At 38.4% G+C, this 15,941-nt stretch overlaps 2 protein-coding genes across 6 annotated transcripts in view; one reads left to right on the top strand and one right to left on the bottom strand.

Moving 5' to 3' along the window:
* Positions 1 to 5,063, top strand: part of scap (SREBF chaperone) — a 58,771-nt gene extending 53,708 nt beyond the window's left edge. For all 4 annotated transcript variants that reach the window (XM_057835030.1, XM_057835028.1, XM_057835032.1 and 1 more), the window contains 2 exons: positions 191 to 397; positions 3,983 to 5,063. In XM_057835030.1, coding sequence (XP_057691013.1) covers positions 191 to 397; positions 3,983 to 4,228 — 453 coding nt within the window. In that variant the 3' untranslated portion in view covers positions 4,229 to 5,063. The remainder of the gene's footprint in view (positions 1 to 190; positions 398 to 3,982) is intronic.
* Positions 5,064 to 10,484: 5,421 nt separating this feature from the next.
* ptpn23a (protein tyrosine phosphatase, non-receptor type 23, a) overlaps positions 10,485 to 15,941 on the bottom strand; it is a 59,800-nt gene continuing 54,343 nt past the window's right edge. The window contains exon 25 of one of the 2 annotated variants that reach the window (XM_057834097.1): positions 10,485 to 11,101. In XM_057834097.1, coding sequence (XP_057690080.1) covers positions 10,604 to 11,101 — 498 coding nt within the window. In that variant the 3' untranslated portion in view covers positions 10,485 to 10,603. The remainder of the gene's footprint in view (positions 11,102 to 15,941) is intronic. The other variant, XM_057834098.1, reaches the window with a different exon arrangement.

The following is a 15,941-nucleotide window of genomic DNA, read 5'->3' as shown; positions in this document are numbered from 1 at the left end:
TAACGTCAAAGTGTTATAGTGTGATCTCTGCATATTTTGCCATGGTTAGCAATTTGTTAGCTCTTTGGCTACTCTTGACGGCTCTAAACGTCCAATCCATTTGGACTAGTCCATTTGAAGTGGAAGGGCTAGCAGAGAACAAGCAGTCAGTCATGGGATGCTAATCTTGTCTCTCCTTTGCGTCCTTCAGACGATGGTCCTGGCGAGCGGCGGGCAGGACGGCGCCATCTGCCTGTGGGACGTGCTGACGGGCAACCGCGTCAGCCACGTTTACGGTCACCGCGGCGACGTCACCTCGCTGGTGTGCACGCCGCTTTGCATCATCAGCTCGGGTTTGGATGACCTCATTTGCGTGTGGGACAGGAGTACTGGTATCAAACTATACCGAATACAGCAGGTCAGTGCGTTGTACTTTGTGATAGTGCTGTACGATATGACGATTTGTGTGTCATTCATATATACTGTGTATGTAAAAACTAGGGCTGTCAAACGATTAAAATTTTGAATCGAGTTGATTCCAGCTTAAAAATTAATTAATCGTAATTAATCGCAATTCAAACCATCTATAAAATATGCCATATTTTTCTGTAAATTATTGTTGGAATGGAAAGATAAGACACAAGATGGATACATACATTCATCATACGGTACATAAGTACTGTATTTGTTTATTATAACAATAAATCAACAAGATGGCATTAACATTATTAACATTCTGTTAAAGACTTGTAGTTCTTAAAAGAAAAATGTTTGTACAAGTTAGAGAAATTTCATATTAAAACCCCTCTTAATGTTTTCGTTTTAATAAAATTTGTAAAATTTTCAATCAAAAAATAAACTAGTAGCCCGCCATTGTTGATGTCAATAATTACTTACACAATGCTCATGGATGCTGAAGCCTATAAAATCAGTCGCACCCAAGCGCCAGCAGAGGGCGGCAAAACTCCATAAAACACAACAAGTGAGCGTTTCACTGTCTACTGTCATTTAAATCTCTCTGAGCGGGGCATCTGCTACTACTACTATTTTAACGTGATTAATTTAAAAAATTAATTAACGCCCGTTAACGCGATAATTTTGACAGCCCTTATAAAAACTGATCCGAGTAATTTTATTCACCTCGAGTAATCGTTTATTTTGACAGCTCTAAGCATCACGTTTTGCTCGGACTACTTTTAATGCGGGACAACGCGCTGATGTCACGTGCGTAGAGGAAGAAGCAAAAAAAAAAAAAACTTACTGCAACCGACAGCCGCTACAAACGACGCCGACGTTGCTAAATACTAGCCCGCACGATGCTACGTTGGTAGCAGGTAGTGTCTGATGAGTCTCATAGAGATCACATGTATGTTGAACTAGATGCGAAATGACTCGGCCACGTCTGGGCAGTGTTAGTAAACAGCCACCATCTTAAAGCAGTAGAGCGCTAAGCGCTAATAAAGAGCGCTAAGCGCTAATAAATAAAAATTAACGTTACTGTACCTTGCTAACGTAACGTTAGCCCTGCGGAGGGCTAAGTTTCTATTAATTATGAGCACTGTCGATGCGTGGCTAACGTGTCTTACATACAGGCTTTAACATAACATAGCGTTGTGGAGTGATGAGGGTGTAAAATAAAAACTCAATAATGCTAACTATCAATTTTAGATCAGTAGTCATTGCTGGATAAAACACCAAGTAGCACTGGTCCCTAATGTGCTCCAATACAGCCTGTATCATACATTTATTTTGAACACCGCAAAAACTCAAAATCCTATCAGGACTTACAGTTTAGACTAACCAAAAACTTAACTAGAACTTAAAAACGGCTTGTCACAAATAGAAATTCAATTGAAACACGTGGGAAAAAAATCCCAACTTTTAAGTGATGTGTGTTATCAAGCGTAACGGCATTTTTAGGTATATATATTAGGGCTGTCAAACGATTACAATTTTTAATCGAGTTAATTACAGCTTAAAAATTAATTAATCGTAATAAATCGCAATTAATCGCAATTCTAACCATCTATAAAATATGCCATATTTTTCCGTAAATTATTGTTGGAATGGAAAGATAAGACACAAGGTGGATATATACATTCAACATGAGGTACATAAGGACTGTATATGTTTATTATAACAATAAATCAACAAGATGGCATTAACATTATTAACATTCTGTTAAAGCGATCCATGGATAGAAAGACATGTAGTTCTTAAAAGAAAAATGTTAGTACAAGTTATAGAAATTTTATATTAAAACCCCTCTTAATGTTTTCGTTTGAATAAAATTTGTAAAATTTTCAATCAAAAAATAAACTAGTAGCCCGCCATTGTTGATGTCAATAATTACTTACACAATGCTCATGGGTGCTGAAGCCTATAAAATCAGTTGCACCCAAGCGCCAGCAGAGGGCAGCAAAACTCTATAAAACACAATTAACAAGTGGGCAGTTCACTGTACTGTCTGAGCGGGGCATGTGCGTTAATTGTGTCAAATATATTAACGTGATTAATTTAAAAAATTAATTACCGCACGTTAACGCGATAATTTTGACAGCCCTAATATATATATATATATATATATATATATATATATATATATATATATATATATATATATATATATATATATATATATATATTTTTTTTTTCTTTAATAAGATCTAAAGGTTTTTTGAGTGAAAGCAGTGAATTAGTCTTTTTTTTTTTTTTTTTTTTTAATTCTAGTTACATCTGAGATGCAATTGTTGGCTGTTTTCAACAATATACATCGAAAATAAAGACATTGATTGACTGAAAATGGTTCAAGATTAGATGAAATGTCTTGTTTTCTCATGTATATTTATAATTGCTCTTCACCTAAAAATATATTTGTTTTATCTGATTACTCGATTAATCGATAGAATTTTTAGTCGATTACTCGCTTACTAAAATGTTCGATAGCTGCAGCCCTAATATATATATATACATACAGTGGGGCAAATAAGTATTTAGCCAACCATTAATTATGCAAGTTCTCCCACTTTAAAATATTAGAGAGGCCTGTAATTGTCAACATGGGTAAACCTCAACCACGAGAGACAGAATGTGGGAAAAAAAAACAGAAAATCACATTGTTTGATTTTTAAAGAATTTATTTGCAAATCATGGTGGAAAATAAGTATTTGGTCAATACCAAAAGTTCATCTCAATACTTTTTTATGTTCCCTTTGTTGGCAATAATGGAGGCCAAACATTTTCTGTAACTCTTCACAAGCTTTTCACACACTGTTGCTAGTATTTTGGCCCATTCCTCCATGCAGATCTCCTCTAGAGCAGTGATGTTTTGGGGCTGTCGTTGGGCAACACGGACTTTCAACTCCCTCCGCAGATTTTCTATGGGGTTGAGATCTGGAGAATGGCTAGGCCACTCCAGGACCTTGAAATGCTTCTTACGAAGCCACTCCTTTGTTGCCCTGGCTGTGTGTTTGGGGTCATTGTCATGCTGAAACTCTCACATACACACTGTTACCTCCTTTGGTGTGACTTGTGATCACAAACTGCTCTCGATCTCTGTGTACCTTGTGGACAATCACACCGGGCAGGCTGCCTCTAACCTCGCCATGCACACACGTTACAATGCGCGCTTCCTTATCTCACCCCACCCGTATATGCACACAGAGATCAAACTTGTTAACATTTATTGGCAGTTAAACGATGATTGACATCTGTCTGTCACCATCGTTAACTTCAATAAGCAACTACAAAGCTTGCCTGGGGAATAAGAGAGCAAAGAGAGAGGGAGGGAGCGACAGTGACACAGATCTGCGATAGACTAAGGGCGCAAAGTTTGGAGCGCCAAGTAGCAAGGGATCACTGTACTTTCAATGAATCGTTGCATCAGCATGGCTCATATAGAGATTTTTTTTCTCCCCATCCGTATCGCACAGCTTGACTACTTGGCCAGTTACGCATAGCACCGGCGCTCATGAGTTTGACTCTCGCGTGTTCTCTCATCCAGGAGGCCGGCTGCGGTTCCAGTCTGGGGGTGATTTCCGACTCGCTGCTCGTAACGGGCGGTCTGGGCTGCGTCTCTTTCTGGGACCTGAACTACGGAGACCTGATCCAGACGGTCTACTTGGGCCCCAGTAGCGACGGTCAGGGTGTGAGGCAGCTCCTGGTCCTCAACAACGCCGCTATCGTTTGCGACTTTGGCAGCGAGCTCAGTCTGGTCTTCGTGCCGTCGGTTCTGGAGAAACTAGACTGACGCGGAGTGGTAATCTCGACGTGGTTACGGACACATCCGTTATTTATTGGAGGTACTTATGTTTATGAAGAAATACTACATGAACATATTGTTTACGTTGCGAGATACGGAAGACATTTTGGTTTACATATCTACAAAGTTGCACGTGCTAGGAAAGACATTGGAAAGCCTGGTGCACTTAACCCTTTATAGGGCAATTTTTGGTTCTTGAAAAAGAAAAAAAAACTTAACCCCTTAATGCCTTAATTTACTTTGAACAAATATACATATTGTACATACAGTACCTATACATATACAGGTAGTCCACGGGTTACGACACTGGTGTCTTGTCCACTTTTTTGTTTCGTTTTTTTTTCTGTTCTTTTTGTTGCATAAAAAGTACATTATTGTACCTCACCGTATCTTATTTTTTACTTTATTAATCTGACGTGTTCTTCCGTCACTAAACGTGAAGTTGTTCAGCTTGACAATTTGTAAAGCTGTAACACACATATGTACACTTATGTTCAAAACGACACGCATTTTAACATTGAAACACTTGACACAAAACAGTTGGTGTTCAAACATCCATCTAGTCTGATCAATATTTAAATTTAGTGATTAAATTAGCCTAATTTGCCTAAGAAAAGTCAGCTATCTTAAATGCTACGAATGCTAATGTATTTACAATTCTAATAGCAAATTGCTCACACGTAACGCCACAAACTGTAGCTCTAAATTTGAATTACAAATGCATATACCAACTTATATTAAGTGAAACAACTTACAGCCTTACAGTGGGGCAAATAAGTATTTAGTCAACCACTAATTGTGCAAGTTCTCCCACTTGAAAATATTAGAGAGGCCTGGAATTGTCAACATGGGTAAACCTCAACCATGAGAGACAGAATGTGGGGGGAAAAAAACAGAAAATCAAATTGTTTGATTTTAAAAGAATTTATTTGCAAATCATGGTGGAAAATAAGTATTTGGTCAATACCAAAAGTTCATCTCAATACTTTGTTATGTACCCAATAACGGAGGCCAAACGTTTTCTGTAACTCTTCACAAGCTTTTCACACACTATTGCTGGTATTTTGGCCCATTCCTCTATGCAGATCTCCTCTAGAGCAGTGATGTTTTGGGGGTGTCGTTGGGCAACACGGACTTTCAACCCCCTCCTCACCCCGTGGCGTCAAAATGATAACAAGAACGGTGGGCAAAAATCCCAGAACCACACGGGGGGACCTAGGGAATGACCTACAGAGAGCTGGGACCACAGTCACAAAGGCTACTATCAGTAACACAATGCATCGCCAGGGACTCAAATCCTGCACTGCCAGACGTGTCCCCCTGCTGAAGAAAGTACTCGTCCAGGCCCGTCTGCAGTTCGCTGGACAGCATTTGGATTAGCCAGAAGAGGACTGGGAGAATGTCCAATGGTCAGATGAAACCAAAATAGAACTTTTTGGTAGAAACACAGGTTCTCGTATTTGGAGGAAAAAGAATACTGAATTTCACCATACCCACTGTGAAGCATGGGGGTGGAAACATCATGCTTTGTGGCTGTTTTTCTGCAAAGGGACCAGGACGACTGATCTGTGTAAAGGAAAGAATGAATGGGGCCATGGATCGAGAGATTTTGAGTGAAAATCTCCTTCCGTCAGCAAGGGCATTGAAGATGAAATGTGGCCGGGTCTTTCAGCATGACAATGATCCCAAACACACAGCCAGGGCAACAAAGGAGTGGCTTCAATAAGAAGCATTTCAAGGTCCTGGAGTGGCCTAGCCAGTCCCCAGATCTCAACCCCATAGAAAATCTGTGGAGGGAGTTGAAAGTCCGTGTTGGCCAACGACAGCCCCAAAACATCACTGCTCTAAAGGAGATCTGCTTGGAGGAATGGGCCAAAATACCAGCAACAGTGTGTGAAAAGCTTATGAAGAGTTACAGAAAACGTTTGGCCTCTGTTATTGCCAACAAAGGGTACATAACAAAGTATTGAGATGAACTTTTGGTATTGACCAAATCTTATTTTCCACCATGATTTGCAAATAAATTCTTTAAAAATCAAACAATGTGATTTTCTGTTGTTTTTTTTTCCACATTCTGTCTCTCATGATTAAGGTTTACCCATGTTGACAATTACAGGCCTCGCTAATATTTTCAAGATGGAGAACTTGCACAATTAGTGGTTGACTAAATACTTATTTGCCCCACTGTATGTGGGCCAAACCAGAGCACAGCTGTCCTCTATCCATGTCTGATGTATGAGTCTGCCTCTCAGTCATACAAGGCGACAGTCCAGCCAAACCCAACGCTGCCACCAGAGGGCAGTCTATCCTCCATTATTAAACAAAATATAGTGCTACCTCTACATACGAAGTTAATTCGTTCCAGAATCTTGTTTGTAAGTCGAAATGGTCGTATGTCGAGCAGGATTTTCCCAGAAGAATGCATTATAATTCCATTAATTGGTTCCACAGCCCGAAAACCTATACTAAATCCTTAATAAATACTGTTCAAGTGGCAATTACATATAGCAAACGAATAAATTATAAGTAAAAGTCGTAATAATAATAATAATGATAATTCCTGTAATCAGGTAACGAATTGGGTTAAAGGTGGGTGTGCATGATGTACCTGAACGCACCACGTGGCTGACGTGACAGTTAGATAGCGGCGGTAGAGATTTTACTTTCTCCTTTAATGTTTTGTTGTTGGTGTCAACTGCGGTGGACAGTAGGCATTTTGTGTTGCACAAGTTCTGAAATAAATGATTAAAAACCGCAACAATAATTGAACGGAGGACCGTCGAGATCGTAGACATTCTACAGCTGTATTGTCGAGCCAGTTCATGGACACGCACAGCATGCTTTTTTATTTTTCTATCATTTCCATCTTCGTTTCAGTGATAAGTGTCACCATTTTCCTTTTTTCATCACCTGCACTATCCTTCTTGGAACCCATGTTGATTTCCGTTACAATAAAATCCGTCGTGCGGGAAAACAGAAATTGCGGCGCTGTCATAAATCGTCGTATTTGGAGCATGTCGTCAAATGTAAAAAACAAACGGCGAGTCAAATTTTATGTCGGATGTGGAAAAGATCGTGTGTCGAGGTACTACTGTACAGTATTTTTGGACTTTTTGGATAGTTATGTTGGGCTATTTATAGGGTTAATTCCGATTTAGGCCGAAATTTGGTTTACGTCGCCAGCGTACGGACGGAAGTCATTCGTAACCCGGGGACTGCTTGTGTATATCAAAAAGTATTAAGGGAATATATTAATTAAATGGTAAGTTACGTCAACAAAAATGGGAAAAATCCTACATTAAAATTAAATTTAAAAAAGAATGAATAAAAAATATAAATTAGGATAAAATATAGATTTTTTAATGTAAAGGGGAATAATATAAAAGAAAATGAATTTATTGAATCCCATATTTGTTTTTTAAAAGAATTATTTATTCATTTCTAAATATATATTTTTTTAAAATATTTTTTTAAATCTATACTTATACTTTTTCTTTTCTTAGTTTGCTCTTAACTTTTATATTTAATTAGATTTTTTGCGGAGGGTGGATTTCGTACTTTTTTTCTTTAGTTATTACTATCATTTTTTTCTGTATTTTTCCTTTTAATTTTCAATATTTATTTTAGAATAATACATTAGTACATTAGAAAATGTTTTATGTATATTTGTTTAATGCAAATTCTGGCATTTTCTAAGCCAAAATCTTTCAATTTGGTTCACAATTGACCCAAAATGTGGACCGCAGCGCCCAATCATGATTATACATACTGTATATATTTATTTTTACATATTTTTTAAGAAGAAATAAAATGATAAATTCTAGTTCTGGCATCCAATAACATGTTTTTTTTTTTTTTTTAAATCATTGTATTTTTTTTCAATTTCATTGTATTACTGTGTAGTACTACACGTAGTACTACATAGTACTATACCCTGCCATTGACAAAATAGATCTACGTCCAATTCCTTTAAACTGTGAAGAGCGGCTGTCAACGCTAACGTTCGTTCGTCCCTTCCAGTCAAAACGAATTAGACGTCTATCGCTGTCAACGGCAGCCAATGAGTGCCCTCTAAAGGGTTAATATGTAAAAACACATTAGCAATGGACTAAACTGGGTGCGAGATATGACTTGTGTTGGTGTGTTTTTATCTTATTGTAGCGGGGACAGGATGTTCTAATACTGGAAGCTGCGTGAAAACCCCGTGTGACTTTTCGGACCAAACGTAGTAAGAAAAAAAAATAAAGAATGTATTTTATGGTCGTTTGTCACACGCTAACTTTAAGCTCTTTAGGCACTTTTTTGTTGTTTTTCCCAGGATGAAGGGACCAGGGGGGCTGGCAACCACGCCCCCATGCCCTCATTGGCTGACTGTGCAAGCTGCATTAGTGACTAGTGTTGCATCGATACTAGTATTGGTACCGATACTATGACGTCGTTGAATACTAAAAAATAAGTTAGGCGTCCAATCGTTCATCGGCTAAGATGTACAATCGAGCTTCAAATGGATTGAGCGTTTACTCAGGGGTGAAAGTGGTTTGAATTTCTTGCCGGAACTCCCCGACGTGAAAGTCGCCACGGAGCCAGAATTTTTTTTTTTTTTGGGGGGGGGGGGTGGGGGGGGGTCAAAACTAATGAAATGCAAAGAAAACTGTTTTGGTCAGTTATTTCTATAACACATACAATAACTGATTTTCATTCAAAATTGTATTTTTTCAATGATTTGCAAAAGTAACCCCAACCTCCATCTCCAAATTTTTATTTTCCCTCATTTCCTCGCATACTAAATGCCAAATCTCAAATTTTAACTACTTAAGAACATAGGATGTATATTAAAATTGAAGATAATGTAAACATTTACTTTTTGTTGTGTTTTTAATAGGGCTGTCAAACGATTTAAAAATGTTAATCGAGTTAATCACAGCTTAAAAATTAATCGTAATTAATTGCAATTCAAACCATCTATAAAATATGCCATATTTTTCTGTAAATTATAGTTGGAATGGAAAGATAAGCCACAAGATGGATATATACAATCAAAATACAGTACATAAGGACTATTTGTTTATTATAATAAATCAACAAGATGGCATTAACATTAACATTCTTTTAAAGATCCATGGATAGAAAGACTTGTAGTTCTTAAAAGATAAATGTTAGTACAAGTTATAGAAATTTTATATTAAAACCCTTCTTAATGTTTTCGTTTTAAAGAAGTTTGTAAAATTTTCAATAAAAAAAAAAAAACTAGTAGCTTTCCATCGTTGTCAATAATAATTATGGTGCTGAAGCCTGAAACCCATAAAATCAGTTGCACCCAAGTGCCAGCAGATGGCGGAAAAACACCAAAAAACACAAGTAACAAGTGGAAATGACACTGCTGTCATTTTAATCTGTTTGAGCGGGGCATGTGCATTAAATGCGGCAAATATTTGAACGTGATTAATTTAAAAAATAAAGCCCGTTAACGCGATCATTTTGACAGTCCTAGTTTTTAATAATAAAGATATAAGTAACATACATTCAAAAAAAAAAGTACAAATGACATATTATGCAGAGTGAAATGGAATATATTTTGAAGATCGCGCATTGACTTTTTTAATCATTAGGAAATAAATAAGTAGCCTAACATAAATGAACAAATAAAAATCCACAGTGCACGTTGACAGCTAAGATGTTCTGAACCTCCTCATCAGAGCAAATAAAACTAAATATGACAAATAGGCCACTTTAACTCTTTCCTTGCTTTTAAAGATTGGATCAATTTTCTGTTGCATTGGCCTTTTTTGTGTGTGGCTGTTTCAGAAAACATGCACTGAATCTTATACCGGAACTGCGTTCCTGACCGTTCCCATCCACTTTCACCCCTGCATTTACTAGAGATAAACTCATAGCAGATACCTTGACGTGATAAATCGGTCGAGAAATAAGCTGGTTAGAACTTCATTTTAATCTTTAATGCATCAACTTTGATAGGAACGTCGCCACTACCAACATGGCCGCCCTGAGGCCAAATTGGTCGTGGCAATGACAGTATGTTAAACAGTGTCTGACCAAGCCACGACATTAATTACCATTCAATTCCATTGACTTGGTATTAAAATAGAAAAGAAAAATGGCATTATCGGTAGCCAAAAAAACTGAATCGCTGCAACACTAGTAGTGACATAACTTATTGACTTGTTTTGTAAAAAAAAAATACTTTGTACTAATTTTCCAATAAAGGGGCTTTGATACGGCAAAGTTGTGTGTAACTCATTTTATTTCCTTTCAAATCATTAGTGAAACTTAAAAATATGTACAAAGTCGCCACCGTGTGGACGTTGACGGTGGTGCGTGATTGAGTTTTTGACGTGACTTGTATTAGGACTTGTTGAGGCTCCACAGGGGATCCAGACCGCTGAGGGGGTCTTCGCTCTCGGCGTCCCGCGACCCGTGGAGACCTTGACCCTCCGTCGGTTGCAGGAAGCTCTGCTTGGTCACCCGTTGTTTGCCCCGCCCGCCGCCGCCCTCCATGGAGAAGGCCTCGGGGGCAAGGGAAGCCAGCAGCTCCAGAGACGAAGGCGGCGGCGGGCTGGCTGATGTTTCCGTTGGTGCCGTCGCGTCCAGCCCGTTGGGTGGCGTAGGGGACAAAGCGGGGGGCGACGTAGGTGGTTCCGGAGGAGGGTGGGGCTCAACCGGCGAAAGAACGGGAGGAGGTGAAAAATGGTGGGCGGGTTCATCTTGATGGTCGAGGTCCGGGTCCTCGGGGGCTAGATCGCTAGGGGGACGTACGCTGAGCTTGGCTATGGTCGCCTGGATGGAGCTGATGGGGATGTCGGCACCTAGAACCAGGTCTTGCTGAGACTCCTGGCGGAGGTACTGGCAAAAAAGAACATACCAGGAACTTAGGTTTTGTTAGAATGCGTGGTTGCACTACTCGCATTATTATATGGGTCTGAGAAAAAGACCCAGACCGTGTTATTCTGGTTTTTTTGTTGTTTTTAATGGGATTTCTTCGGCATGCCGCGCAGCACGAACCCCTTGACCGATCGGCACCGTTCAAGTATCGACACAGGGAATTTTTTCAAACGGCTCCGAAAAAAATTCCGTTTCGGTCAATTTTCAAAATGCAGTCCTAGAATTTTTTGACCAAATTTCATATTTTAGGTATCAAAAATTTCGGGACGGTGAGGGGCGTAAAAGTTGTACACAGAATTTGGAAAAAATTTAAGGTTCCCTGGAAATTTGACAAAAACTTGCCTGTTCATTTTCAAAGGGAAAAAAAAAAGTTTCAAAATGTATCTCATCCTTCATTTTTTGACCAAATCGCACAATTTGGGCATCAAAAATTCCGAGACGGCAACGGGCATAAAAGTCACACAGAGAATTTTTGGGAAAAAATGTACAGTTTCCCGGAAATTTGACAAAAACTTGCCCAGTCATTTTTAATAGGAAACAAAGAAAAGTTTAAAAATGTATTTAGTCCTTCAATTTTTGACCAAATCACACAATTTGGACCTCAAAAATTTCGGGACGGTGAGCAGCATAAAAGTTGTACACAGAATTTGGAAAAAATTTACGGTTCCCCGGAAATTTGACAAAAACTTGCCCGTTCATTTTTAAAGGGGAAAGAAAAAGTTTCAAAATGTATCTCGTCCTTCAATTTTTGACCAACACAAACAATTTGGGCATCAAAAATTCCAGGGACGGCGACGGGCATAAAAGTCACAGAGAGAATTTTTGGGAAAAAATGTACAGTTTCCTGGAAATTTGACAAAAACTTGCCCATTCATTTTTAATAAACAAAGAAAAGTTTTAAAATGTATTTAGTCCTTCAATTTTTGCCCAAATCACACAATTTGGGCCTCAAAAATTCCGAGACGGTGAGGGGCATAAAAGTTATACACAGAATTTGGAAAAAATGTACAGTTTCCCGGAAATTTGACAAAAACTTGCCCAGTCATTTTTAATAGGAAACAAAGAAAAGTTTAAAAATGTATTTAGTCCTTCAATTTTTGACCAAATCACACAATTTGGACCTCAAAAATTTCGGGACGGTGAGCAGCATAAAAGTTGTACACAGAATTTGGAAAAAATTTACGGTTCCCCGGAAATTTGACAAAAACTTGCCCGTTCATTTTTAAAGGGGAAAGAAAAAGTTTCAAAATGTATCTCGTCCTTCAATTTTTGACCAACACAAACAATTTGGGCATCAAAAATTCCAGGGACGGCGATGGGCATAAAAGTCACAGAGAGAATTTTTGGGAAAAAATGTACAGTTTCCTGGAAATTTGACAAAAACTTGCCCATTCATTTTTAATAAACAAAGAAAAGTTTTAAAATGTATTTAGTCCTTCAATTTTTGACCAAATCACACAATTTGGGCCTCAAAAATTTTGGGACAGTGAGGGGCATTAAAGTTGTACACAGAATTTGGAAATAATTTACAGTTCCCCGGAAATTTGACAAAAACTTGCCCGTTCATTTTTAAAGGGGGAAAAAAAAAAAACAGTTTCAAAATGTATCTCATCCTTCATTTTTTTGACCAAATCGCACAATTTGGGCATCAAAAATTCCGGGACGGCAACGGGCATATAAGTCACACAGAGAATTTTTTGGAAAAAATGTACAGTTTCCCGGAAATTTGACAAAAACTTGCCCATTCATTTTTAATAGGAAACAAAGAAAAGTTTAAAAATGTATTTAGTCCTTCAATTTTTGACCACATCACACAATTTGGGCCTAAAAAATTTCGGGACGGTGAGGGGCGTAAAAGTTGTACACAGAATTTGGAAAAAATTTTACGGTTCCCCGGAAATTTGACAAAAACTTGCCCATTCATTTTTAAAGGGAAAAGAAAAAGTTTCAAAATGTATCTCGTCCTTCAATTTTTGACCAACACACACAATTTGGGCATCAAAAATTCCAGGACGGCGACGGGCATAAAAGTCACAGAGAGAATTTTGGGGAAAAATGTACCGTTTTCTGGAAATTTGACAAAAACTTGCCCATTCATTTTTAAAGGGAAAAAAAAAGTTTCAAAATGTATCTCATCCTACATTATTTGGGCATCAAAAATTCCAGGACGGCGACGGGCATAGAAGTCACACAGAGAATTTTTTGGAAAAAATGTACAGTTTCCCGGAAATTTGACAAAAACTTGCCCATTCATTTTTAATAGGAAACAAAGAAAAGTTTAAAAATGTATTTGGGCCTCAAAGATTTCGGGACGGTGAGGGGCATAAAAGTTGTACACAGAATTTGGAAAAAATTTACGGTTCCCCGGAAATTTGACAAAAACTTGCCCGTTCATTTTTAAAGGGAAAAAAAAAAGTAAATGTATCTCGTCCTTCAATTTTTGACCAACACACACAATTTGGGCATCAAAAATTCCAGGACGGCGACGGGCATAAAAGTCACAGAGAGAATTTTGGGGAAAAATGTACCGTTTTCTGGAAATTTGACAAAAAACTTGCCCATTCATTTTTAAAGGGAAAAGAAAAAGTTTCAAAATGTATCTCGTCTTTCAATTTTTGACCAACACAAACAAATTGGGCATCAAAAATTCCAGGACGGCGACGGGCATAAAAGTCACAGAGAGAATTTTTGGGAAAAAATGTACAGTTTCCTGGAAATTTGACAAAAACTTGCCCATTTATTTTTAATAAGAAACAAAGAAAAGTTTTAGAATGTATTTAGTCCTTCAGTTTTTGACAAAATCACCCAATTTCGGCCTCAAAAATTCCGGGACGGTGAGGGGCATTAAAGTTATACACAGAATTTGAAAAAAATTTACGGCTCCCTGGAAATTTGACAAAAAAATCACCCGTTCATTTTTAATGGGAAATGCCCCATTCACTTTCAATGGGATTTCCGCTAGAAATTGCATTGTTGCCTTTGACGGCCATGTATGTCAAATCTATTGATGCTAATGTACTTGGGATTCCATTGACGGCTATGGACGTCCAAATTTTCCCATTCCCATCCAATGGGTAAAAGAAATGACCAGATATCAACAGGACTTGTCCCCTAAATGTCTCCGAATCCATTGACGCTTATGGAGGGTGTTGCCATTGATGTCCATGGACGCCCAAATTGTTTTCCATTCATTTTCAACGGATTAAAAAAAAAAAAAAAGTCCCCAAATCAACAGAAAATGATCAGATATCAAGAGGACATGTTCCCCAAATGTCCCCAAATCCATTGACACTTATGGAGGGTGTTGCCATTGATGTCCAAACTTCCCATTCATTTCCAATGGCATTTAATCATGTTTTTTCAGTCTATTAATACTAATGTACTTGGATTCCATTCAGTGTTTCCCACAGGATTTTAGGAGACTGTGGTGGGAGGGTCTCTGACCAGTGTTTCCCATAGGATTTTTTGAAACTGGTGGTGGGCTGCATCGGAGTCGGACAGCCTCACCATGTCGTGCCACGGCGAAATTTTTTTTTTTCTTCATTATTTTTTTCCCCCCAAGAAGAACCATAACAAAGATATATTTGAAATATTTCATTAGCTAGGCTAATGTTATAGCTCTCAGCTACGGTACATGTATGTAAAATGCGTAGCTGATTACAGCTACGTTACCCTATGTAATAATGCGACTTTTTTTCCTCATAGCAATAGTACGACTTACATCTCGTAGTGACTCAGGGTTGGCAACCCAAACTGTTGAAAGAGCCATATTTTACCCTGCTTGAACTAATAAATATTTTACTGTGACCAACGCTCTGAAAATAGAGCAAGGCTTTATTTTGGGCCCCGCCTCTCCGCGCAAGTTCAATCAAAGTTTGCTTTACGTCCAAGACGGCCGTCCACCGCTCACTTTCGCCGAAAAGTCCGATCCAAACTATTGTAATGCCCCGGATATGGGGAAGAAGGAGAGAAGTCTGTATTTGCTTACCCACTTGATTGTGCTAACAATAATACAGAAAAACAATAACAAAATAACAGCGTGCTGCTAAGACATGCGACCGCTATCTCTCGCTATCTCGCTCGTTCTCCCATTCTTCCTACTCGTTCCCCTTGCGTCTCTTAAATAAATAAATAAATAAAATACTACTCTAAAATGCTACTCTACTACCCGCGCGCGCTCTCGCGGGTAGTAGAGTGGAGTGGGCTACAGCTGTGTAATCGGCTGACTGACGCATCTGATTATTATCTTCTTTTTTTTATTCGGCGGGGGGGCAAATGAGACTGTGGCGGGCCGCCACAGTCTCGTTCATTTGTGGGAAACACTGCCATTGACGCCTATGTAAGTCGATACCATGGACGTCCATGAACCTCCAAAAATTTTCCCATTCATTTTTAAAGGCAAAAAAAAAAAAAACAATTTCCCCAGATCAACAGGAAATGACCAGATATAAATACAACGTGTCTCAGAAATGTCCCTGACTCCATTGACGCTTATGGAGGGTGCTGCCATTGACGTCCAAAATTTTCCCCATTCATTTTCAATGGCAAAAAAAAAAAAAAAAAAAAAAAAAAAAAAATGTCCCTAGCCAACCTGGGTGGGGTTAAGATCTGTATAGAGCAAAGACCCAGACTAATTTCTCCAAAAATTGCAGTTTCTAGTTTTCTTGGTTTCATTAATTTTTTTTCATGACCAGACGCTAACGAGCCATAGTTTCTGTCTTATGTCCCCAAAGTATGACATTTTCATGTTGTACTTACGCGCCATCACCCTGCAATGTAGTAGTCTTCAAGTCGTGTCACT

This window comes from Corythoichthys intestinalis, chromosome 4 (genome assembly GCF_030265065.1).
Source record: "Corythoichthys intestinalis isolate RoL2023-P3 chromosome 4, ASM3026506v1, whole genome shotgun sequence".
Lineage (NCBI taxonomy): Eukaryota > Metazoa > Chordata > Actinopteri > Syngnathiformes > Syngnathidae > Corythoichthys > Corythoichthys intestinalis.
The sequence above is the reverse complement of the archived record's forward strand: the minus strand, read 5'-3'. Positions and strand labels throughout refer to the sequence as shown.